At 42.1% G+C, this 27,699-nt stretch overlaps 1 protein-coding gene across 1 annotated transcript in view; it reads left to right on the top strand.

Moving 5' to 3' along the window:
• The window catches only part of ahnak (AHNAK nucleoprotein), a 78,235-nt gene extending 56,777 nt beyond the window's left edge, over positions 1 to 21,458 (top strand). The window contains exon 5 of the mRNA XM_063036379.1: positions 1,278 to 21,458. Coding sequence (XP_062892449.1) covers positions 1,278 to 20,099 — 18,822 coding nt within the window. The 3' untranslated portion in view covers positions 20,100 to 21,458. The remainder of the gene's footprint in view (positions 1 to 1,277) is intronic.
• Positions 21,459 to 27,699: the final 6,241 nt, after the last annotated feature.

The raw sequence follows: 27,699 nt of genomic DNA, 5'->3' as shown, positions 1-27,699 counted from the left end.
TTATGAACAAATTTTCTCCCTACAATCTATGGCTTCTGTCTCTTATTCAGTGGCAACTTTTCACAAATAAATAGCAGCAGAACAATTCACTTGGGAAAGGTCACACTTCACCTGGAAAAGGTCACATTTCACCTGGGAAAGGGCACACTTCACCTGGAAAAGGTCACATTTCACCTGGGAAAGGGCACACTTCACCTGGGAAAGGGCACATTTCATGTGGAAAAGGTCAAGCTTCACCTGGAAAATGTCACACTTCGTCTGGGAAAGGTGATATTTCACCAAGAAAATATCACAGGAATATGGATGCCTAGCGGCAGGGAAGAGCTGTCTGAAATTACGGCAGAATGTTTCAAGAAGCTATCTGAGTGTCAACAAACATAGCCAGAAACTGGGGTGCAAAAGGAGCGTTTATTGTGAAGGACTTCAAAGACATTGCCATAACGCATGGAGTGCTCCCTTAGATTGGGAGTCACATCAGTTGAAATTGTACACAAAGCAAATGTAGTTGTTAATTATTTTCATTTAGAGACAAGCATGGTGACAGGCCTTCCTAGTCCAATGGACCCACGCCACCCAATTACACCCACGTGACCAGTTAACCTACTGACACGTACATCTTTAGGCTGTGGGAGGAAACCGGAGCACCTGGAGGAAACTTACGTGGTCATGGGGAGAACGTACAAACTCCTTACAGACAGTGGTGGAATTGAACCTGGGTCACTGGAACTGTAATACAGACACGGAGGAGGATTTCTACAACAGATTAGCTAATAAAACAAAGATTAGCTCGTCCTGTCACATGAGCATCGAAAAATACAGTAAAATGCATTATTTGCGTAAACGGCCAACACAGATCGAGGATGAGTTGGGGCAGCCTGCATGTGTAGCAGTGTTTCCTTTGCTAACCTAGCAAGCCCACAACTCACTAACCCTAACCTGTATGTCTTTGAAATGTGGGAGGAAACTGGAGCACCCAGAGGAAACCCACATGGTCATGGGGAGATCGTACAAACATCTCACAGGCAGTGGTAGATGGAACGGGATGAAGGTCAGCATGGAAGGGAGAAGAGAGGGAAAGAAGAGCATGGAAAGGAGGAGGTCTAGACAATGTTCATCAGTTGCTATATCTAAACTTGACATTATCTTTAATAAACATCACCATATTGAATTTCCCTAAATGAGATAGGCTGAATCTAGAATTTTTCTGGTCTCTAAGGATATTAGTAAAGACATCATGAATCAGTGTATGATACAGATTTTTTTTTAATTTCCTCTAGAGTGGAGATGATGAAGACTATCAGAGAATTTTTAGGAAGAAAATCAAACCTCGCCTAAAGTCAGAAGATGGCGCAGAGGCATCAGTTCAAGATGACGGATCTTCCGGCGTACGTGTCACCAGGAAGGTCATTACACGCACAGTTCATGTGACAAGTCCCACAGTTATGACAGATGTAGACATCCACAGTCCAGAGTTTAAAATTAAAGTTCCACGGCACGAGCAAGTCACTGCTGAGGGACCAGGATCCTCACAGGAAACTTCGGAGATGGATGTAGATGTTAGTCTTGCTGGCTCTGAAGGTTTAAAATTTCAAATGGGAGATAGCCAACGGACAACACATACTATGCACATTGTAAAAACAAAAGTAGTAGAGGTAACTGGACCAGATACAGAACAGAGCAAGACTACATTTCATATGCCACAGATCAGCATAGGAGGTGAAGCATCCAACTTTGATGTCAAAATTGCAAAGACAGTCAGGGACTCAAATGTTGTTGGCGAGGATGTAGCACCTAAAGTCAGTCTCCCTGAGTCAAGTATTGATGTCTCTGCGCCACACGTTACAATGGGTGTGCAAGTGCCTGCCATCAATCCATCGATTGCAATACAAAGTGTTCATGTTGGAGATTCAGATGGAAGAATCAGCATGCCTTCAGTCAAGATGCCAGAAGTTGCCATTTCTGGATCACATGTGAGAAGTCCAAATGCTGTTGTCGACACAGGTGCAGTCAAATCAGGTGTTGCTCTTCCAAAAGTTAATCTGAATCTATCTGGAAATCAGAATCGTTCTACAGATCCGATATTTGATGTTCAGACACCAAAAGTACATGTTGAAAATTCAAGTTTTAATATGCAAGATGGGAAACGGGGTGTCGAACTGAAAGAACCAAAACTTAATATATCAGCATCCATTGGTAAGGACATTTCTACGGATGGGGGAGAAATAAAATGGAGAACACCAGAAGGACCTGAAATGTACATCCACAGCAAACTCCCAGAAGGGAATATTGAATCAATTGGACCCAAGATCAAGGGGGACATTGAACTGTCAGATAAAGATCTAGCTTCCAGTAAGATCAAAGACCCAACTTTTAAAATTTCAGGAGTCAGGTTTTCAGGATCCAAACAGATTATCTCTGACACTGAAATCAAACATACAAAGGTGACAGAAGATTTTGATGCACCAAAGGTTAGTTTTGAGAGTGACATCAAAGTTCCAAGTGTGAACATTAAAGGTCCTAAAATTGATGTTGAGGCAACTGATGTAAAAGAAAGCGGGCACGGGTTGGCAGGGTCAGCCATGAATTTGCCCAAGATAAAGACTACAGACATTGATTTGGGTGTGAAGGTCTCAAAAGTGAAAGAAGACCACGGTATTGATGTGGCTTCTAGAAGGTTAGAGGGAAAGATCAAAGGTCCTCAGATGGACATTGAAGTGGACATACCAGAGGCTGAAAGTGAAGGGGGCAGTGTAAAAGTACCAAAATTCAGAATACCTAAATTCCGAACGAGTGGGCCAAAAGTTGAAGGCCCAGATGTGGACATTCATGCCAGCCTTGCTGAGGCAGATGTTAAAATAACTAAACCAACAGTAGAAGGAGTAGTTGAAATGCCTAAGGTAGACATGGGTATTGAGGGAGCCAGTACAACCAAAGGCACAAAATTTAGTATGCCAGCATTCAACGTTTCAGTACCCAAGATAGGAAGGCCCGATGTGAATCTCGACATCAAACAACCAGAAGTGGGAGAAGATATTGATATCTCTGATGTCAAACTGCAAGGTGATATTAAGGGCCCCAGAATTCATTTAGACGGACTGGATGTAAAAGCAGGAGAAACCAAAATTTCAAGACCCAATATTAAGCTTGACTTAAAAGGTCCCAAAATAGAAGGAGATGTTAATGTTCCAGATGTCCAACTGGAAGGTGACATTAAGGCCCCAAACCTTGACATTAGAGCCCCAAATGTTGACATAGGTTCATTCGAACTTAAAGGAAGTGGACCCAAGATTTCAATGCCTTCCATACACTTGCCCGAGATTCAGGCACCAGAACTTGGTCTCAATTTGAAGGGTCCAAAAATGAAAGGAGACTATGATATTGATGTGCCATCAGGAAAGGTGGAAGGAGAAATCAAAGGACCGAAAGTAGATGTGGATGTGGATGTGCCAGGGGCTGATGTTGAAGGAGGTGGAAAGTTCAGCATGCCGAAATTTAGAATCCCCAAGTTCCAAATGAGAGGACCTAAAGTCGAAGGCACGGATTTTGACATTGACACTAATCTGTCAGAAGCAGAAGTTAAAGTGTCTGGACCCCAAATACAAGGAGATGTTGAAATGCCAGATGTAGATGTGGATGTGGAAGGAGGAGGTAAAATTAAAGGATCAAGATTCAAAATGCCAGGATTTAATATCTCAGGCCCCAAGTTAGGAAAGCCTGATTTTAATCTGGACTTCAAAGGTCCCAGGTTGTCTGGAAATGTTGATGTCCCTGACGTCAAACTGGAAGGTGATATTAAAGGCCCAAATATTGATATTAAGGGCCCTGAAATTGATATTGAGGGACCTGATGTAAAAGGAGGGAAGCACAAGTTTTCAGTGCCTTCAATTCACTTGCCCAAGATTCAGGCACCAGACATTGATCTCAATTTGAAGGGTCCAAATTTGAAAGGAGACTATGATATTGATGTCCCATCAGGAAAGGTGGAGGGAGAAATCAAAGGACCTAAAGTAGATGTTGATGTGGATGTACCAGGGGCTGAGGTTGAAGGAGGTGGAAAGTTCAGCATGCCGAAATTTAAAATGCCCAAATTCCAAATTGGAGGGCCAAAACTAGATGGGTCAGATGTTGACATTCATGCTGATCTACCAGAGTCAGATGTTACAGTATCTGGGCCCCAGATAGAAGGAGATGTTGAAATGCCAGATGTAGATGTGGATGTTGAAGGAGGTGGTAAAGTTAAAGGATCAAAATTCAAAATGCCAGGATTCAATATCTCAGGCCCTAAGATGGGAATGCCTGATTTTAATCTGGACTTCAAAGGCCCCAGGTTGTCTGGAGATGTTGATGTCCCTGACGTTAAACTGGAAGGTGATATTAAAGGTCCAAATGTTGATATTAAGGGCCCTGAAGTTGATATTGAGGGACCTGATGTAAAAGGAGGCAAGCACAAGTTTTCAATGCCTTCAATTCACTTGCCCAAGATTCAGGCACCAGACATTGACCTCAGATTGAAGGGTCCAAATTTGAAAGGAGACTCTGATATTGATGTACCTTCAGGAAAAGTGGAGGGAGAAATCAAAGGACCTAAAGTAGATGTTGATCTGGATGTGCCAGGTGCTGATGTTGAAGGAGGTGGGAAGTTCAGCATGCCGAAATTTAAAATGCCCAAATTCCAAATGAGAGGGCCTAAAGTCGAAGGTCCAGATGTTGACATTGACACTAATCTACCAGAAGCAGATGTTAAAGTATCTGCACCCCAAATCGAAGGAGATGTTGAAATGCCAGATGTAGATGTGGATGTTGAAGGAGGTGGTAAAATTAAAGGATCAAGATTCAAAATGCCTGGATTCAATATCTCAGGCCCTAAAATAGGAAAGCCAGATTTTAATCTGGACTTTAAAGGTCCGAAGTTGTCTGGAGATGTTGATGTCCCTGAGGTTAAACTGGAGGGTGATATTAAGGCTCCAGAAGTTGATATTGAGGGACCTGATGTAAAAGGAGGCAAGCACAAGTTTTCAATGCCTTCAATTCACTTGCCCAAGATCCAGGCACCAGACATTGATCTCAATTTGAAGGGTCCAAAATTGAAAGGAGACTATGATATCGATGTACCTTTAGGAAAGATGGAGGGAGAAATCAAAGGACCTAAAGTAGATGTTGATGTGGATGTGCCAGGGGCTGAGGTTGAAGGAGGTGGAAAGTTCAGTATGCCAAAATTTAAAATGCTGAAATTTCGAATTGGAGGGCCGAAAATGGAAGGATCAGATGTTGACATTCACGCTAATATACCAGAGACCGATGTTAAAATATCTGGACCTCAAATTGAAGGAGATGTTGAAATGCCAGATGTAGACGTGGATGTTGAAGGAGGTAGTAAAATTAAAGGATCAAGATTCAAAATGCCAGGATTCAATATCTCTGGCCCCAAGTTAGGAAAGCCTGATTTTAATCTGGACTTCAAAGGTCCCAAGTTGTCTGGAGATGTTGATGTCCCTGATGTCAAACTGGAAGGTGATATTAAAGGCCCAAATGTTGATATTAAGGGCCCTGAAGTTGATATTGAGGGACCTGATGTAAAAGGAGGCAAGCACAAGTTTTCAATGCCTTCAATTCACTTGCCCAAGATTCAGGCACCAGACATTGACCTCAATTTGAAGGGTCCAAAACTGAAAGGAGACTATGATGTTGATGTGCCATCAGGAAAGGTGGAGGGAGAAATCAAAGGACCTAAAGTTGATGTGGATGTGGATGTACCAGGGGCTGATGTTGAAGGAGGTGGAAAGTTCAGCATGCCGAAATTTAAAATGCCCAAATTCCGAATTGGAGGGCCAAAAGTAGAAGGCCCAGATGTTGACATTGATGGTAATCTACCTGAGTCAGATGTTAAAATATCTGGGCCCCAGATAGAAGGAGATGTTGAAATGCCAGATGTAGATATTGATGTTGAAGGAGGTGGTAAAGTTAAAGGATCAAAATTCAAAATGCCAGGATTCAATATCTCGGGCCCTAAGATAGGAATGCCTGATTTTAATCTGGACTTCAAAGGCCCTAAGTTGTCTGGAGATGTTGATGTCCCTGACGTTAAACTGGGAGGTGACATCAAAGGCCCTGATGTTGATATTAAGGGCCCTGAAGTTGATATTGAGGGACCTGATGTAAAAGGAGGCAAGCACAAGTTTTCAATGCCTTCAATTCACTTGCCCAAGATTCAGGCACCAGACATTGATCTCAATTTGAAGGGTCCAAAACTGAAAGGAGACTATGATGTTGATGTGCCATCAGGAAAGGTGGAGGGAGAAATCAAAGGACCTAAAGTTGATGTGGATGTACCAGGGGCTGATGTTGAAGGAGGTGGAAAGTTCAGCATGCCGAAATTTAAAATGCCCAAATTCCGACTTGGAGGGCCTAAATTAGAAAGCCCAGATGTCAACATTGATGCTAATATTCCTGAAGCAGATGTTAAAATATCTGGGCCCCAAATAGAAGGAGATGTTGAAATGCCAGATGTAGATATGGATGTTGAAGGAGGTGGGAAATTGAAAGGCTCAAGATTCAAAATGCCAGGATTTAATATTTCGGCTCCCAACATAGGAATGCCCGATTTTAATCTTGACTTCAAAGGTCCTAAGTTCGGAGGAGATGTCGATATTCCTGATGTCAAACTGGAAGGTGACATTAAGGGCCCAAAGGTTGATGTTGAGACACCTGATATTAAAGGAAAGGGACCTAAGATTTCAATGCCTTCAATTAACTTGCCCAAGATTCAGGCACCAGACATTGATCTCAGTTTGAAGGGTCCAAATTTGAAAGGAGACTATGATTTTCATGTGCCATCAGGAAAGGTGGAGGGAGAAATCAAAGGACCTAAAGTTGATGTTGATGTGGATGTGCCAGGGGCTGATGTTGAAGGAGGAGGAAAGTTCAGCCTACCGAAATTTAAAATGCCCAAATTCCGAATCGGAGGGCCTAAAGTGGGAGGCCCAGATGTCGACATTGACGCTAATATTCCTGAAGCAGATGTTAAAGTGTCTGGACCCAAAATTGAAGGAGATGTTGAAATGCCAGATGTAGATGTGGATGTGGAAGGAGGTGGGAAAATTAAAGGATCAAGATTCAAAATGCCAGGATTCAATATCTCTGCCCCTAAAATCGGATTGCCCGATTTTAATCTGGACGTCAAAGGTCCCAAGTGGGGAGGAGATATTGATATTCCTGATGTCGGTCTAGAAGGTGACATTAAGGGACCAAGTCTTGACGTTAAGGGCCCAAAGGTTGATGTAGAGACACCTGATATTAAAGGAAAGGGAGCTAAGATTTCAATGCCTTCAATTCACTTGCCCAAGTTTCAGGCACCAGACATTGATTTCAATTTGAAGGGTCCAAAATTGAAAGGAGACTATGATATTGATGTCCCATCAGGAAAGGTGGAGGGAGAAATAAAAGGACCTGATGTTGATGTGGATGTGCCAGGGGCTGATGTTGAAGGAGGTGGAAAGTTCAGCATGCCGAAATTTAAAATGCCTAAATTCCAAATGAGAGGGCCTAAAGTGGAAGGCCCAGATGTCGACATTGACGCTAATATTCCTGAAGCAGATGTTAAAGTGTCTGGACCCAAAATTGAAGGAGATGTTGAAATGCCAGATGTAGATGTGGATGTGGAAGGAGGTGGGAAAATTAAAGGATCAAGATTCAAAATGCCAGGATTCAATATCTCTGCCCCTAAAATCGGATTGCCCGATTTTAATCTGGACCTCAAAGGTCCCAAGTGGGGAGGAGATGTTGATGTTCCTGATATCAGTCTAGAAGGTGACATGAAGGGACCAAGTCTTGACATTAAGGGCCCAAACGTTGATATTGAGTCACCTGATATTAAAGGAACGGGACCTAAGATTTCAATGCCTTCAATTCACTTGCCCAAGTTTCAGGCACCAGACATTGATTTCAATTTGAAAGGTCCAAAACTGAAAGGAGACTATGATGTTGATGTGCCATCAGGAAAGGTGGAGGGAGAAATCAAGGGACCTAAAGTAGATGTTGATGTGGATGTGCCAGGGGCTGAGGTTGAAGGAGGTGGAAAGTTCAGCATGCCGAAATTCAAAATGCCCAAATTCCGGATTGGAGGGACGAAAGTGAAAGGACCAGAATTGGATTTAGGCGCTAAACTACCAGAGACAGATGTTAAAATATCTGGGCCCCAAATAGAAGGAGATGTCCAAGTGCCAGATGTAGATGTGGATGTTGAAGGAGGTGGTAAAATTAAAGGATCAAAATTCAAAATGCCGGGATTCAATATCTCTGGCCCCAAGATCGGAAAGCCTGATTTTAATCTGGACTTCAAAGGTCCCAAGTTGTCTGGAGATGTTGATGTCCCTGATGTCAAACTGGAAGGTGATATCAAAGGCCCAAATGTCGATATTAAGGTCCCCGAAGTTGATATTGAGGGACCGGATGTAAAAGGAGGCAAGCACAAGTTTTCAATGCCTTCAATTCACTTGCCCAAGATTCAGGCACCAGACATTGATCTCAGTTTGAAGGGTCCAAATTTGAAAGGAGACTATGATATTGATGCACCTTCAGGAAAAGTGCAGGGAGAAATCAAAGGACCTGAAGTAGATGTTGATCTGGATGTGCCAGGGGCTGATGTTGAAGGAGGTGGAAAGTTCAGCATGCCGAAATTTAAACTGCCCAAATTCCAAATGAGGGGGCCTAAAATCGAAGGCCCAGATTTTGACATTGACGCTAATATTCCTGAAGCAGATGTTAAAGTGTCTGGACCCAAAATAGAAGGAGATGTTGAAATGCCAGATGTAGATGTGGATGTTGAAGGAGGTGGTAAAATTAAAGGATCAAGATTCAAAATGCCAGGATTCAATATCTCAGGCCCTAAAATAGGAAAGCCAGATTTTAATTTGGACTTCAAAGGTCCCAAGTTGTCTGGAGATGTTGATGTCCCTGAGGTTAAATTGGAGGGTGATATTAAAGGCCCAAATGTTGATATTAAGGGCCCCGAAGTTGATATTGAGGGACCTGATGTAAAAGGAGGCAAGCACAAGTTTTCAATGCCTTCAATTCACTTGCCCAAGATTCAGGCACCAGACATTGATCTCAATTTGAAGGGTCCTAAACTGAAAGGAGACTATGATGTTGATGTGCCATCAGGAAAGGTGGAGGGAGAAATCAAAGGTCCTAAAGTAGATGTTGATGTGGATTTGCCAGGGGCTGATGTTGAAGGAGGTGGAAAGTTCAGTATGCCGAAATTTAAAATGCCCAAATTCCAAATGAAGGGGCCTAAAGTTGAAGGCCCTGATGTTGACATTGACGCTAATATTCCTGAAGCAGATGTTAAAGTGTCTGGACCCCAAATAGAAGGAGATGTTGAAATGCCAGATGTAGATGTGGATGTTGAAGGGGGTGGGAAAATTAAAGGATCAAGATTCAAAATGCCAGGGTTCAATATCTCTGCCCCTAAGATCGGATTGCCCGACATGAATCTGGATCTGAAAGGTCCCAGGTGGGGAGGAGATGTTACTGTTCCTGACGTCAGTCTAGAAGGTGACATGAAGGGACCAAGTCTTGACATTAAGGGCCCAAATGTTGATGTTGAGACACCTGATATTAAAGGAAAGGGACCTAAGATTTCATTGCCTTCAATTCACTTGCCCAAGATTCAGGCACCAGACATTGATCTCAATTTGAAGGGTCCAAAACTGAAAGGAGACTATGATGTTGATGTGCCATCAGGAAAGGTGGAGGGAGAAATCAAGGGACCTAAAGTTGATGTTGATGTGAATGTGCCAGGGGCTGATGTTGAAGGCGGTGGAAAGTTCAGCATGCCGAAATTTAAAATGCCCAAATTCCAAATGAGGGGGCCTAAGGTCGAAGGCCCAGATGTCGACATTGACACTAATATTCCTAAAGCAGATGTTAAAGTGTCTGGGCCCCAAATAGGAGGAGATGTTGAAATGCCAGATGTAGATGTGGATGTTGAAGGAGGTGGTAAAGTTAAAGGATCAAGATTCAAAATGCCAGGATTCAATATCTCAGGCCCAAAAATAGGAATGCCCGATTTTAATCTGGACTTCAAAGGTCCTAAGATGTCTGGAGATGTTGATGTCCCTGACGTCAAACTGGAAGGTGATGTTAAGGGCCCTGAAGTTGAACTTGAGGGACCTGATGTAAAAGGAGGCAAGCACAAATTTTCAATGCCTTCAATTCACTTGCCCAAGATTCAGGCACCAGACATTGATCTCAGTCTGAAGGGTCCAAATTTGAAAGGAGACTATGATGTTGATGCATCTTCAGGAAAAGTGGAGGGAGAGTTCGAAGGACCTAAAGTAGATGTTGATCTGGATGTGCCAGGGGCTGATGTTGAAGGAGGTGGAAAGTTCAGCATGCCGAAATTTAAAATGCCCAAATTCCGAATTGGAGGGCCTAAAGTGAAAGGACCAGATATGGAATTCGACGCTAATCTGCCAGAGACAGACGTTAAAATATCTGGGCCCCAAGTAAAAGGAGATATTGAAATGCCAGATGTGGATGTTGAAGGGGGTGGTAAAATTAAAGGATCAAGATTCAAAATGCCGGGATTCAATATCTCAGGCCCCAAGATAGGAATGCCCGATTTTAATCTGGACTTCAAAGGTCCCAAGTTGTCTGGAGACGTTGATGTCCCTGATGTCAAAATGGAAGGTGATATTAAAGGTCCAAATGTTGATATTAAGGGCCCTGAAGTTGATATTGAGGAACCTGATGTAAAAGGAGGCAAGCACAAGTTTTCAATGCCTTCAATTCACTTGCCCAAGATTCAGGCACCAGACATTGATTTCAATTTGAAGGGTCCAAATTTGAAAGGAGACTATGATATTGATGTGCCATCACGAAAGGTGGAGGGAGAAATCAAAGGCCCTGATGTTGATGTGGATGTGCAAGGGGCTGATGTTGAAGGAGGTGGAAAGTTCAGCATGCCGAAATTTAAAATGCCCAAATTCCAAATGCGAGGGCCTAAATTGGAAGGCTCTGATGTCCTCATTGATACTGATATTCCAGAAGCAGATGTTAAAGTGTCTGGTCCCCAAATCAAAGGAGATGTTGAAATGCCAGATGTAGATGTGGATGTGGAAGGAGGTGGTAAAGTTAAAGGATCAAGATTCAAAATGCCAGGATTCAATATCTCTGCCCCTAAAATCGGATTGCCCGATTTTAATCTGGACGTCAAAGGTCCCAAGTGGGGAGGAGATATCGATATTCCTGATGTCGGTCTAGAAGGTGACATTAAGGGACCAAGTCTTGACGTTAAGGGCCCAAAGGTTGATGTAGAGACACCTGATATTAAAGGAAAGGGAGCTAAGATTTCAATGCCTTCAATTCACTTGCCCAAGTTTCAGGCACCAGACATTGATTTCAATTTGAAAGGTCCAAAACTGAAAGGAGACTATGATATTGATGTGCCATCAGGAAAGGTGGAGGGAGAAATCAAAGGACCTAAAGTTGATGTGGATGTGGATGTGCCAGGGGCTGATGTTGAAGGAGGTGGAAAGTTCAGCATGCCGAAATTTAAAATGCCCAAATTCCGAATTGGAGGGCCTAAATTAGAAGGCCCAGATGTTGACATTGATGGTAATCTACCAGAGTCAGATGTTAAAGTGTCTGGACCCAAAATAGAAGGAGATGTTGAAATGCCAGATGTAGATGTGGATGTTGAAGGAGGTGGTAAAATTAAAGGATCAAGATTCAAAATGCCAGGATTCAATATCTCTGGCCCCAAGATAGGAATGCCTGATTTTAATCTGGACTTCAAAGGTCCCAAGTTGTCTGGAGATGTTGATGTCCCTGATGTTAAACTGGAAGGTGATATTAAAGGCCCAAATGTTGATATTAAGGGCCCCGAAGTTGATATTGAGGGACCTGATGTAAAAGGAGGCAAGCACAAGTTTTCAATGCCTTCAATTCACTTGCCCAAGATTCAGGCACCAGACATTGATCTCAATTTGAAGGGTCCAAAACTGAAAGGAGACTATGATATTGATGTCCCTTCAGGAAAAGTGCAGGGAGAAATCAAAGGACCTAAAGTAGATGTTGATCTGGATGTGCCAGGGGCTGATGTTGAAGGAGGTGGAAAGTTCAGCATGCCGAAATTTAAAATGCCCAAATTCCAAATGAGAGGGCCTAAAGTGGAAGGCCCAGATGTTGACATTGACGCTAATATTCCTGAAGCAGATGTTAAAGTGTCTGGACCTCAAATAGAAGGAGATGTTGAAATGCCAGATGTAGATGTGGATGTGGAAGGAGGTGGTAAAATTAAAGGATCCAGATTCAAAATGCCAGGATTCAATATCTCTGGCCCCAAGATAGGAATGCCTGATTTTAATCTGGACTTCAAAGGTCCCAGGTTGCCTGGAGATGTTGATGTCCCTGATGTTAAAATGGAAGGTGATATTAAAGGCCCAAATGTTGATATTAAGGGCCCTGAAGTTGATATTGAGGGACCTGATTTAAAAGGAGGCAAGCACAAGTTTTCAATGCCTTCAATTCACTTGCCCAAGATTCAGGCACCAGACATTGACCTCAGATTGAAGGGTCCAAATTTGAAAGGAGACTCTGATATAGATGTACCTTCAGGAAAAGTGGAGGGAGAAATCAAAGGACCTAAAATAGATGTTGATGTGGATGTGCCAGGGGCTGATGTTGAAGGAGGTGGAAAGTTCAGCTTCCCAAAATTTAAAATGCCCAAATTCCGGAAGGCTGGGCCCAAAGTGCAAGGGCCAGATTTGGATATTGATGGTAATTTTCCTGATGCGGATGTCAAAGTATCTGGACCTAAGGTAGAAGGAGATGTTAAAATGCCTGATGTAAATATAGATGTTGGGGAATCTGGTAAACTCAAGAGCCCAAAATTCAAACTTCCAGGATTTAGTATCTCAGCACCCAAAATAGGAAAGCCTGATGTGAATGTCGACCTCAAAGGTCCAAAAGTTGCTGGAGATGTTGATGTCCCTGATGTGAATCTGGAAGGTGATATTAAGGGTCCAAATGTGAAAGGACCCAAAGTAGATATCGAAGGCCCTGATGTAAAAGGAAGTGGACTTAAGTTTTCAATGCCTTCCTTCCACTTGCCTAAGATACATGCACCTGATGTTGATTTGAGTTTCAAAAGCCCAAAACTAAAAGGGGACTGTGATATTAATGTACCTTCTGGAAAGATAGAGGGAGAGGTCAAAGCACCTAAAGTAGATGTTGATGTAGATGTCCCAGGAGCTGATGTTGAAGGTGGCAGTGGAAAGTTCAGCTTCCCAAAATTTAGAATGCCAAAATTTCACATGGGTGCGTCTCATGTGGGAGGTCCAGATCTGGAAATTGGTGCAAAACTTCCTGAAAAAGATATTAAATTATCTGGACCCCAAATTGAAGGTGATGTTGAACTACCAGATGTAGATGTAGATGTTGAAGGAGGTGGCAAAATCAAGGCCCCAAAAATCAAAATGCCAGAATTGAATATCTCAGCTCCCAAAATAGGAATGCCTGATATTAATCTGGACCTCAAAGGTCCCAAGGTGGGAGGAGATATTGATGGCCTTGACATCAAACTGGAAGGTGATGTTAAGGGCCCAAAAGTTGATATTGAAGCTCCTGATATAAAAGGAAGTGGAGCTAAGTTCTCGATGCCGTCCATTCATTTGCCTAAGATACAGGCTCCGAACATTGATCTGAATTTCAGAGGCCCAAAAGGGAAAGGTGACTATGATATTAATGTGCCATCTGGAAAAGTGGAGGGAGAAATCAAAGGACCTAAAGTAGATGTTGATGTGGATGTGCCAGGTGCTGAGGTTGAAGGAGGTGGAAAGTTCAGCATGCCGAAATTTAAACTGCCCAAGTTCCAAATGGGAGTGCCTAAAGTTGAAGGCCCAGATGTCAACATTGACGCTAATATTCCTGAAGCAGATGTTAAAGTGTCTGGGCCCCAAATCGAAGGAGATGTTAAAATGCCAGATGTAGGTGTGGATGTTGAAGGAGGTGGCAAAATTAAAGGATCGAGATTCAAAATGCCAGGGTTCAATATCTCTGCCCCTAAAATCGGATTGCCCGACATGAATCTGGATTTGAAAGGTCCCAAGTGGGGAGGAGATGTTACTGTTCCTGACGTCAGTCTAGAAGGTGACATGAAGGGACCAAGTCTTGACATTAAGGGCCCAAATGTTGATGTTGAGACACCTGATATTAAAGGAAAGGGACCTAAGATTTCATTGCCTTCAATTCACTTGCCCAAGATTCAGGCACCAGACATTGATCTCAATTTGAAAGGTCCAAAACTGAAAGGAGACTATGATGTTGATGTGCCATCAGGAAAGGTGGAGGGAGAAATCAAGGGACCTAAAGTTGATGTTGATGTGAATGTGCCAGGGGCTGATGTTGAAGGCGGTGGAAAGTTCAGCATGCCGAAATTTAAAATGCCCAAATTCCAAATGAGGGGGCCTAAGGTCGAAGGCCCAGATGTCGACATTGACACTAATATTCCTAAAGCAGATGTTAAAGTGTCTGGGCCCCAAATAGAAGGAGATGTTGAAATGCCAGATGTAGATGTGGATGTTGAAGGAGGTGGTAAAGTTAAAGGATCAAGATTCAAAATGCCAGGATTCAATATCTCAGGCCCAAAAATAGGAATGCCCGATTTTAATCTGGACTTCAAAGGTCCTAAGATGTCTGGAGATGTTGATGTCCCTGACGTCAAACTGGAAGGTGATGTTAAGGGCCCTGAAGTTGAACTTGAGGGACCTGATGTAAAAGGAGGCAAGCACAAATTTTCAATGCCTTCAATTCACTTGCCCAAGATTCAGGCACCAGACATTGATCTCAGTCTGAAGGGTCCAAATTTGAAAGGAGACTATGATGTTGATGCATCTTCAGGAAAAGTGGAGGGAGAGTTCAAAGGACCTAAAGTAGATGTTGATCTGGATGTGCCAGGGGCTGATGTTGAAGGAGGTGGAAAGTTCAACATGCCGAAATTTAAAATGCCCAAATTCCAAATGAGGGGGCCTAAAGTCGAAGGCCCAGATGTTGACATTGACGCTAATATTCCTGAAGCAGATGTTAAAGTGTCTGGACCCAAAATTGAAGGAGATGTTGAAATGCCAGATGTAGATGTTGATGTTGAAGGAGGTGGTAAAGTTAAAGGATCAAAATTCAAAATGCCAGGATTCAATATCTCGGGCCCTAAGATAGGGATGCCCGATTTTAATCTGGACTTCAAAGGCCCTACGTTGTCTGGAGATGTTGATGTCCCTGATGTCAAACTGGAAGGTGATATTAAAGGTCCAAATGTTGATATTAAGGGCCCTGAAGTTGATATTGAGGGACCGGATGTAAAAGGAGGGAAGCACAAGTTTTCAATGCCTTCAATTCACTTGCCCAAGATTCAGGCACCAGACATTGATCTCAATTTGAAGGGTCCAAAATTGAAAGGAGACTATGATGTTGATGTGCCATCAGGAAAAGTGGAGGGAGAGTTTGAAGGACCTAAAGTAGATGTTGATCTGAATGTGCCAGGGGCTGATGTTGAAGGAGGTGGAAAGTTCAGCATGCCAAAATTTAAAATGCCCAAATTCCAAATGAGAGGGCCTAAAGTGGGAGGCCCAGATGTCGACATTGACGCTAATATTCCTGAAGCAGATGTTAAAGTGTCTGGACCCAAAATTGAAGGAGATGTTGAAATGCCAGATGTAGATGTGGATGTGGAAGGAGGTGGTAAAGTTAAAGGATCAAGATTCAAAATGCCAGGATTCAATATCTCAGGCCCCAAGATCGGAAAGCCTGATTTTAATCTGGACTTTAAAGGTCCCAAGTTGTCTGGAGATGTTGATGTCCCTGACGTTAAACTGGAAGGTGATATTAAAGGTCCAAATGTTGATATTAAGGGCCCTGAAGTTGATATTGAGGGACCGGATGTAAAAGGAGGGAAGCACAAGTTTTCAATGCCTTCAATTCACTTGCCCAAGATTCAGGCACCAGACATTGATCTCAATTTGAAGGGTCCAAAATTGAAAGGAGACTATGATGTTGATGTGCCATCAGGAAAAGTGGAGGGAGAGTTTGAAGGACCTAAAGTAGATTTTGATCTGAATGTGCCAGGGGCTGATGTTGAAGGAGGTGGAAAGTTCAGCATGCCAAAATTTAAAATGCCCAAATTCCAAATGAGAGGGCCTAAAGTGGGAGGCCCAGATGTCGACATTGACGCTAATATTCCTGAAGCAGATGTTAAAGTGTCTGGACCCAAAATTGAAGGAGATGTTGAAATGCCAGATGTAGATGTGGATGTGGAAGGAGGTGGTAAAGTTAAAGGATCAAGATTCAAAATGCCAGGATTCAATATCTCAGGCCCCAAGATCGGAAAGCCTGATTTTAATCTGGACTTTAAAGGTCCCAAGTTGTCTGGAGATGTTGATGTCCCTGACGTTAAACTGGAAGGTGATATTAAAGGTCCAAATGTTGATATTAAGGGCCCTGAAGTTGATATTGAGGGACTGGATGTAAAAGGAGGCAAGCACAAGTTTTCAATGCCTTCAATTCACTTGCCCAAGATTCAGGCACCAGACATTGATCTCAATTTGAAGGGTCCAAAATTGAAAGGAGACTATGATGTTGATGTGCCTTCTGGAAAGGTGGAGGGAGAAATCAAAGGACCTAAAGTAGATGTTGATGTGGATGTGCCAGGGGTTGACGTTGAAGGAGGTGGAAAGTTCAGCATGCCGAAATTTAAAATGCCCAAATTCCAATTGAGAGGGCCTAAAGTGGAAGGCCCAGATGTGGGTATTGATGCTGATCTTCCTGAGACAGATGTCAAACTATCTGGACCTAAGATAGAAGGAGATGTTAAAACACCAAACGTAGATGTTGAGGGAAGTGGTAAAATCAACAGTCCAAAGTTTAAAATACCTGGATTCAGTATGTCACCACCCAAGATAGGAATGCCTGATTTTAATCTAGAGCTTAAAGGGCCAAAAATGGGAGGAGAAATTGAAGGTCCCCATGTGGGTATTGATACCACTGTTCCTGAGATAGGTGGTAAGCTCTCTGGTCCCAAGTCTGGTGGTGGTAACATTTCTGGCATAGATATTGATGTTGAAGGAGCTTCTAAAAGCCCGAAATTTAAATTGCCTGGATTGGGTATCTCAGCACCCAAGATAGAAATGCCTGATTTTAATTTGGAACTCAAAGGTCCAAAATTGGGAGGCCACATTGATGCCCCTGATCCTAATTTGGAGGGTGAACTCAAAGGTCCACAGTTTGAAATGAAAGGTCCCAAAGTAGGTATTGAGGGGAGTGACATGAACATCGAGGGTCCTGACTTAAAAGGAAATGGGCACAAGTTTTCAGCACCTTCACTGGACATTTCAGCTCCTTCTGCAGATATGAATCTTGACTTGAAAGGCTCAGCTGATATTAAACCTCCAGGTTTTGGTATTGACGTTAACGCTCCTGGCATGGAAATAGGCAGTGAAGGAGCACATCTAAAAACGCCAAAAGTAAAGAAACCAAAATTTGGATTTGGAGTTAAAGGTCAAGGAGATATAAATGCTCATTCTCTGGATGTAGCAAGTCCTGATGTGGAGGTTAATGTAGAATCTCCAGATGCAAGTATTAAAACTAAGGGGAAAAAAGGCAAGTTCAGATTGCCTAAACTCAATATCAAGTCAAAGAAGCCTGGAGGAGACATGAAGGCAAATGTTCCAAAGAGTGACCTTGATTTATCCAAGCCAGATGTAGATATGAAATCCCCAGATCTAAATGTAAGCCTTGGTGCATCTGATGGACAACTAAATATTAAGCCATCGAAAGTAAAGAAACCACTATTTGGAAAAGTCAAGGTGTCATTTCCAGATGTTGAATTTGATTTGGCATCACCAAAGATTAAAGGCGAGTTACCTACTGCAAAGGCTGAAGGCGGTTTGCAAGGACCTGATGTTGAGTTTTCATCTGAAGGTATAAAAGGTCCCCAGGTTGACATCGGAGCACCTGGAATAGATGTCAATACAGGTACAAACCTTAAAGGGCCTGGTCTTAAAATAAAAGGCACCAAGTTAAAATTCCCTGCAGTAAACATCAAGTCACCCAAAATGACTGAAACAGATATGGATATCAATTTGAAGGGGGCGCAAATAAAAGGTGACGCATCGGGAAACGTGGAAGGCCCAAGAATTGGCGCAAAGAGGCCAGAAATAGATTTCGATGTTGATGCTCCAAATGTGGATATTGAAAAACCAGAGGGCAAATTAAAAATGAAAGTCAAGAAGCCAAATATTTCAGGACCAAATGTAAACCTAGATACATCGGGTGATGCAGAAGGAAAATTAAAAATACCTAAGGTTAAACTCCCAGGTTTTGGGGTGGACGGTAAATTAGGAGAAACAGATACTGATATTAACGTCAGCCTTCCAAAGGCAGAACTTTCAAGTCCAAAGCTGGAAGGTAATATTGATATGCCATCAACAGATATCAGTATTAGGGCTCCTGGTGTAAAAATGCCGGAAATGGACATCTCTGATAATAAGCTCCAAGGATCTGGTTTGAATCTTGATATACATGCACCAAAAATAGAAGGTGACTTGAAGACACCACGTTTAGGAGCAACTGTTGAAGTACCAGATGTGGGAATAAGTGCTGATGGCAAATTCAAAGGCCCACAAATTGGTATTTCAGCGCCCGATGTGGGTGTTGATTTAAAGACTCCACAGCTTGGTATCAGCCTTCCTAGTCCAAGTATCAAAGGAGCCTTTAAAGGACCACAAGTGGATGTGAAAGGTCCTGTTATCAATACTGGTGACGGAGATTTTAACATTAAAGGTGTGGGTGGAAAAGTAAAGATGCCTCAGATCCACATCCCAGAAGCTGATATCAGCATTGCAGGATCTGGAGTTTCTGCACCTGATTTATCCAGAGCAAAGACGGACATTGACATAAAAAGCCCAAAAATGAACATCGAAGGCCCGAGTATGAAACTGAATGGAGCGGACGTCAATATTGATAGTCTGAAAGGAAAACTTCCCAACATTGGCTTAGCTGCACCAAAACCCAATATTGAACTTCCTGGTGCAGAGGTTGAAGGTGTGAACACAAATGTCAGCCTAGGTAGTCTAAGTGCTGATGTACCACAACCTGAAGTGAAAGTCCCTTCAGCTGATGTGAAACTTGACGTAAAAGGACCTTCAATAAAAGGAGGCATTGGAATGTCCGGTTTAATAGATCCGGGGTTTGATGCCAAGGCATCTGAAGTAAGTACAGATGTCAAAGCACCAACGATCGACCTAGATGTTGCACTGGACAAAATGAAAATACCCAAATTCAAGCATTCTCAATTTAAAATGAAAGGCCCGAATTTAGAAGAACCAGAAGCGGCAGCAGATGTCAGAAGTCCTGAAATTCAGCTACATGCTTCAGCTGCGCAAGGTCCAGATGTTAAAGGACCAGAAGTTAGTCTGAATCTGCCAGGAGAGGTGGAAACATCTGGGGTAAAAGTAAAAAAAAGTAGAATTAAACTGCCCAAATTTAATTTCTCCAAGTCTAAGGGGAAAAGTAGCTGTGAAGGATCAGAAGGGGATTTTGGTGCATCTGGACCAAAGACTGAAATTAAGGGCTCCAAAGGAAATCTGGGTTTTGGTAACATTGAGGTGGAGACATCAGAAATGTCAACCGCCGGGAAGGATTCCAGTTTGGACATTAACACCTCCCCAAAAGGGAAGTCAGGAACACTAGATTTCTCTTTATTTAAAGGCAAAAGGTCAGAACGTCACAGATCGGCGTCTCTGAGTGATGAGCAAGAACATTCACCTTCATCACCTACGGGGAAATTAGAATTTGGAGAAGGGACTGCAGGCGGCAAAGGCAAAAAGGCGAAATTGAAATTTGGAACATTTGGAGGCTTTGGGGCTAAATCAAAGGGCTCCTATGAGGTCACTCTCGATGAAGGTGAAGCGGGAGTTGAGGGCAGTGGAACCTCTTTGGTTTCCAAAAAGTCCCGTGTATCCTCCACTTCCAGCAGTGATAGCGGATCTAAAGTAGGGTTGCGACTTCCTAAAGTAGAACTAAATATCAATAAAGACAAAGAATAATTATGTAAATACTCAAGAATCACTGTAAATAGAAATTAACTGCATAACTTTCTACTGATAAGCCAAGGCATGGATATCCATTAGACTTCATCCCTATCTCATTTGCAGGTCAAAAATAGGATGGAATATTTAAACGGTTGAGATGCTTTTCCTTTAGTGCAAGGAGCAGGACCTGCGAATATTTCAGTACACTTCTGTATCAGCTAAAAAGTCAAACTAAAGCTCTATTACTACAAGCTGAGGGCAATAGCTTACTAGCAGGAAAAACAATAAAACCTATTTTGATACATTTTCTATGTAGCAGTTTATTATTTTCATTATATTGGCAAAATGGAGGTGTTAAGACATTTAATCTCTGGTGCTGTCTCTGGCTTACCTTATTCAATGGAGTTGCAGTATGAGAGATTTTACTGAAATCTGATATCTGAAGAAAATGTACCAAGACAGTGATAGAGGAAGAGTTTTAAGCTGTCTTTACACAAACACATGATACTTTACCCAATATAAGGTGAAATCTGGCGGAATAAACTGTGTATCCTGTCATAATTACAGTATTTTCAGAATCCAATGACAGTCAGTTTGGCCTGTATCTTTACTCTGTAAATTAGCAAAACAAATTTTGTGTTCCGGGCAGCTTAAATTCTTCAGCTTTGTAAACGTCTAAGTGTGGTCTGTGAAACTGGTTAGGGCGTATTTCTACTGTGAATTAGTACATTATGATCACCGTCATCACATCTCTAACCCCTCCCCGCCACCACCACACTCATTTGTGTTGATTATGCTGCTGCTGTTGTGCTAACCTTTTATCCCCACACGTGTGAATGAAATTAGAAAATTACTCACTACTCAACAATAAACAAAATTGTAAACCAGGTTTCTCATCTTGTCCTGGTCTTCTCAAAGCCACTCACCTTCTGTCCCTATCATCAAAGAGCCCTGCCTCATGTGAAAACACAGCCTTATGGATGTTTAGGCTGGATTGGCCAGTCTGAGCCAAGTTAGCTGATTGTGTATGTGTGCTGATGCAGGAGTCTGGAATATTTGATTCCTTGCATTATGAGGCACAATATGAGAGCCCATCTTCCCTGCATGTGTTATGAAGTCTCACAGTAAAAGCAACGCCTTGCTGAGTTCACAGAAAGCACCTATTATCCTTGTAACATAATAAGTAATTTTCTTTTGTTATGAATGGCGAGAATTGTGACCTATTTTTCTTATCGTTTCATTGTTTCACTCAAAATGTTAATAGAACTCTTTTTCATAATTCTGTCTGCACTTTTGCAGCAAACAGTAGACGACGGGAATGTAAGACAAGCGTGTTCCTTGTAAAAATCAAATAAATCATTCATTATCTTTAAAGCTGGTTTGTCTCCCTCTATTTTATCAAAGTTGAGCAATAAAGGATGTAAGGAAGCAAGCAGCTGTTATTCACGCTCAAGTGTGGAAAAAATAATTCAGGCAGGAAGTTTTGCTGAATATAAAATCATAAGACATAGGAGAAGAATTAGGCCATTTGGCCCATCAAGTCTGCTCCGCCATTCCATTTTGCTAATTTATTATCCCTCTCAACCTCATTCTCCTGTTTTCTCCCTCTAACCTTTGGATTAGTGTACTTAATAATCTAGAACCTATCAACCTCTGTATATTCTGTAAAGTCTGCGGAAGGAATGAAACATTTACTTTCATTACTTGAGGAAGAAATTAGTTTGACCAGAGCATTTTTCATGTCTTGAGTAACCTCCAAGACCTGGGGCCCAAGATTCATGGAACCCCTTTCTGCAATTAGAACTTCTGACAACACACACAAAATGCTAGAGGGACTCAGCAGTCCTGAAGAGGGGTCTCAGCCCGAAACGTTGACTGATTACTCTGATCCATAGATGCTGCCTGGCCTGCTGAGTTCTGTGTGTGGTGCTTTGGATTTCCAGCATCTGCAGGTTTTCTCATGTTTGAACTTCTGAAATTTGGCCCTGTTCAAAATCTCGACAGCGTCAGTGGGTAGTAGAAATGAAGAGTTGGGAGTTACCAAATATAAAGATATCTTCACTATAAGGGCACAGAATGTAAATGTGGGAACCACAGGAAGTTGGGTGCTGAGGATAAAATATCATCTTGTCAGGTATACCCCAACACAGATACATTTTCAGCTGGTCACAAGAATCAGTTGGGATTTCAGGAGTGAGTATGCTGAAACCCCACCTGATGCCAACGGTGAAATAAAAAATAGAGAGCAGAAGGAGAACGCAAACTCGAGGAAATCTGCAGATGCTGGAATTTCAAGCAACACATAAAAGTTGCTGGTGAATGCAGCAGGCCAGGCAGCATCTCTTAGTCAGGACGAAGGGTCTCGGCACGAAACGTCGACTACCTCTTCCTAGAGATGCTGCCTGGCCTGCTGTGTTCACCAGCAACTTTGATGTCTGTAGCAGAAAGAGAAACTGCAATTCTAGTCTGAATTATCTAACACTGTCATAAAACCTAGTAAGTCAATCCTCAACACATCCTCCCCAAAATATCCACTTTACACTGACAATTTCACTCTCCACTCTCATATCCAATTCAGGAATGAGTAATGGAAGCAGTTTGTCTTTTTGTGTGGAATGCAGGAATCAGACAATTAACAGCAGTAAGGGAAGGTGAGACCAAAATCTTCGGCTCACCATTAACCATTACACTACCCCATGAAGAACCTTCTCACCGGCTTCCCAAACACTTGTGATACATTACAAGAAAATAGAAATAATATATTAAGAAAGAATTGCATTCATATGAGGGAAAGAAGTGAATCAGAATTTTCATTTTTGTTTTTAGTAAATCAGAATCAGGTTTAATATCACCGGCATATGTCATGAAATTAGTTGTCTTTGCGACAGCAGTACATTGCAATTCAGGATAAATACGGTAAAAAAAAATACTGAATAGCAGGAAGTATATACATGTATATTAAATAGTTAAATAAGTAGTGCAAAAACAAATTTTAAAAAATGTCCATTTAGGAATCGGACAGCGGAGGGGGAAGAAGCTGTTCCTGAATCATTGAGTATGTGTATACTTAAAAGTATATAGAGATTCAGTCACCCAGCCCAACAGCAAAGTGCCTACTCTCTGGATTTCAAATTGAAAAGCCAATGACTTAGCTTTACAAGTATGTGCATGCCTGTCACTAAATCATGCTCAGCTCAGAGGGCATGAGATATAATGAGAGGCTGGATAGACTTGGGTTGTTTTGTCTGGAACGTTGGAGGCTGAGGGCGGATCTGATAGAGGTTTATAAGATTATGAGAGGCATAGATAGAGTGGACAGGGAGTATCTGTTTTCCAGGGTTGATAATGTCTAATACAAGAGGCATGCATTGAAGGTGAGAGGGGGGATGTGAGGTGTAAAGTTTTTTTACTCAGAGAGTGGTGAATGCCTGGTGTGGTGGTAGAGGCTTTTAAGAGACGTTTAGATAGGCACATGGGTGTGAGGAAGATGGAGGGAAATGGACATCATGTAGATAAGAGGGACTAGTTTTTGAGGCAAACAACAAGCAACACACATCAAAGTTGCTGGTGAACGCAGCAGGCCAGGCAGCATCTCTAGGAAGAGGTACAATCGACGTTTCAGGCTGAGACCCTTTGTCAGTTTTTGAGGCCTTTTGATTTACTCTTTATCTGGTTTGGTACAACATTATGGGCCTAAGGGCCTGTTCCTGTGCTATACTGTTCTACGTTCTGTGCAAAACTACACACAAAGACTGACAAACTACTACTAGGCATAAGAAGATAAAATGGGCAAATACTAAAAAATCAGTAAATAAATAATACTGAGAATACGAGTTGTAGAATTCTTGGAAGTGAGTCCATAGATTGTGAAATCAGTTCGGAGTTGAGGTGTGTTGAGTAACCCACACTGGTTCAGGAGCCTGATCTTTTTTTTGAGTAACTCCCCTGCTTTGACACCAAGAGCACACACAAAACACAACCAGCACTTACAAACATAACGAAATCCAAGTTTTTTATTAAAGAGTCTGCAAAGTTCTATAACGGATTAAAATTTGGCGTACCTGAGAATAATGCAAGTAAGTGAGAGGCAAAATTATTTTTTAAATAGAAGAAAACTGAAGCACATTGCTGTATGGAGAGATGGTTTCCTTATACACGAAATAGGCCAAGTCACCTGGTCTGCATAAAGAGTTTGACCTGAAATATCAATTGTCCATTCCATAAGCTGCTGACCAGCAGATTTTTTTTCTGCTATAAAAATAGGAAAGTTTTGCTACAATTATACCTGGAATAGGTGATACCAAACCTGGGCTACCATGAACAATTTACGGTTGTAAACTCAGTCAGCTCCATCATGGGCACTAGCCTCCGTAGTATTCAGTACATCTTCAGGAACCAGTGCCTCAGAAGGGCGATGTCCATCATTTGGGACTCTCATCACCCAGGACATGCCTTGTTCTCATTGCTACCATTAGGAAGGAGGTACAGGAGCCTGAAGGCACACACTCAACGATTCAAGAACAGCTTCTTTCCCTCTGACATCCAATTTCTGAATGGACACTGAATTCAGTGGACACTTATTTAATTTCTATTTTTACACTACTTACTTAATTTAACTATTTCATATATATAAATAAATTTAATTCACTGTTTTTTCTCTATTATTGTGTACTCCATTGTTCTGTTGCCACAAAGACAACAAATTTCAGTGATGTTAAACCTGATTCTGATTCAATTAGGGATATGCTTGCACTGAAAGTTAATGGAAGAACATTCACTAGGTTGTTTCCTGAGATGACAGATGGTCTTATTCAAATAACAAATTAATAGATGCTGAGGGTTCTCTCCCTTATGGTGGAATCTAGGACTAGGGTGGCATAGTTTCAGGATTAAGGAATCGACCATTTGGGAAAGCAGAACCCAGGCTGTGAAACTTCCTCGTCGAGAGAGAATCAGAGTCTTCATACCATTTTTCCAGTTCTTTATCTCCAGCACATTTACTCCACATTGAGTGTATCCACACAGGGACCTCTGAAATGTCTTCCTTCTTCCTGAACCATGGGGTTTGCCCTCAGCCATAATGGACTGCATCTCATCTACATCCTGCACCTCTTTTCTCATCCCCTCTCCTCCTGGATGGAGAAAGAACAGAATTCCCCTGTTGTTTACCTTCCCTCTACAAGTCTCCACATTCAACCAATTTTCCTTCACAATTTCCAGCAGTCCCAACAAGATTTCATCGCCAGCCACACAATCCGCTCTCCTTCATACGGGGGCCACTCCCTTGCAGCTCTCTGGTGCACCCTTCTATCTCCACCAACCAATTCCCATCTTGTGGTAGATTCCTGACAAACCATAGGATGCCAAACCTGTCATTTCATCTCTTCCTTTCCCAACATGTAAAGTTCAATGTAAATTTATTATATAAAAAGATATATTTTCTTGTATGAACTGGGCTTGTACTCGTTGGAATTTAGAAGATTGAGGGGGGATCTGATTGAAACGTATAAGATCCTAAGGGGATTGGACAGGCTAGATGCGGGAAGATTGTTCCCGATGTTGGGGAGGTCTAGAACGAGGGGTCACAGTTTGAGGATAGAGGGGAAGCCTTTTAGGACCGAGGTTAGGAAAAACTTCTTCACACAGAGAGTGGTGAATCTGTGGAATTCTCTGCCACAGCAAACTGTTGAGGCCAGTTCATTAGCTATGTTTAAAAGGAAGTTAGATATGGCCCTTGTGGCTACAGGGGTCAGGGGGTATGGAGGGAAGGCTGGGTTCTGAGTTGGATGATCAGCCATGATCATAATAAATGGCGGTGCAGGCTCGAAGGGCCGAATGGCCTACTCCTGCACCTATTTTCTATGTTTCTATGTTTCTATGAATTTACAGTAGAACAAAGAAATACAATAGAACCAATGAAAAATTACATATCAACAAAGACTGACAAATGTTCAAAAGAAGTTAAACTATGCAAATACAAAAAAAAGATAATAGATAAATAAATAAATAATAGATAGATCCTTAGTAATAGATGAGTCAATCATTCAATCAATCAATTATAGCTACATGGTGGGAACATGAGTTGTAGAGTCGTTGAAAGTGTAGGGATTGAGAGAGCCATTCCACTCAAAGCAGTGATTCGTCACTTGAACTTCTTCCAACCTAGCGTAGTCTATTCAGACTTCACATCAAAGTAGCCGAATCAGGTTGCTGGCTGCTCTAAAGAGAATCTCATGGTCCACAGGAGTGACCTTAACCTTCTGGTTGCCCGTGAATTTAATACTTTATCCTACTCTGACCTATCTGACTGTGTGGACTCTTGCATTGTTCCTATAAACCTCGGTTCAAGTTTGTGGAGCAGCACCTCAAATTCCACCTGGGCACAGCTCATCCTTTTGGACTCGATATCAAATTCTTCAACCTTAAGTAACCCATTCTATCTTTCTGTCTGTATCAGAAACAGGCATTTCAGCCAGTCGTTCACTTGTAACTGTGGCCAGATGTTCTTTCTCCTATGGTTTGCTGGGGCCTTCCCAACACTATCCGTGGGGCTTGCTATGACATAGACAAAGAATCATTTGCTTCTAGCTGCCACATTACATTTTTTTTGTCCACTCTGTCTGAGAAATTACCTTTGTTATACCCATTCTCCCCAACCATCTCTACAAATGAAATTTATTTTTTTTCTCTCATTCCCAGTTCTGACAAAGCACCTTGGACCTAACTTACAGATGTAATTTGTCCTTTTTTAAGTATCCGAGGAGGCTTACAGCATTCCACTAATCAAGATCTTGAATCATGAATCTTGATGAGTGAAATCAAGATTCTACTAATTCCACCAGGCACCTAGCGTAATGGCTAGCACAATGATTTTACCGAACAGGCGACGCAGGTTCAACTCCCGCCGCTGCCTGCAAGGAGTTTGTATGTTCTCCCTCTTCTGCAGATGCCCCAGTTTCCTCCCACAGTCTAAAGACATATCGGTTGGTAGGTTACACATACAAAATGCTGGACGAACTCTGCAGGCCAGGCAGCATCTATGGAAAAATGTATAGTTGATGTTTAGAGCAAGACCCTTCGACAGGAAGGGTCCTGCTGAAGGGTTTCGGCCCAAAACATCGACTGTACTTTTTTTCCATAGATGCTGCCTGGCCTGCTGAGTTCTTCCAGCATTTTGTATGTGTTTGGATTTCCAGCATCTGCAGATTTTCTCTTGTTTCCAGTTGGTAGGTTAATTAGTCATTGTAAATTGCCCTAGAAGAAAATCAGGGGGTTTGCTGAGTGGTGTTGCTCAAAGGCCAGAAGGGCCTATTCCGCACTGCATCTCAAACAATAAATAAAAGGTTGTTTAATGGCACTTCCAATACACAAGTGTACAGGAGAACAAAATAATTGTTGCTCTGGATTTGAAGCGACGCAAAAAAAAAACCACAATAAGATAAAAGAACAATAAAAGCACAATAAATATAAATACTTAACTTATATACCTAGATTGATTGTATGTCCATAAAGTGACAGAGGCACAGGAGTGTCTGCACTGACAGGAAAAGATTGTCACAATCACAGACTCTGGTGGTGGAGAGCTGCGCAACAGGTTCGGCAATTACACTCGTGA

Source organism: Mobula hypostoma, chromosome 30 (assembly GCF_963921235.1).
Source record: "Mobula hypostoma chromosome 30, sMobHyp1.1, whole genome shotgun sequence".
Lineage (NCBI taxonomy): Eukaryota > Metazoa > Chordata > Chondrichthyes > Myliobatiformes > Myliobatidae > Mobula > Mobula hypostoma.
The sequence above is the reverse complement of the archived record's forward strand: the minus strand, read 5'-3'. Positions and strand labels throughout refer to the sequence as shown.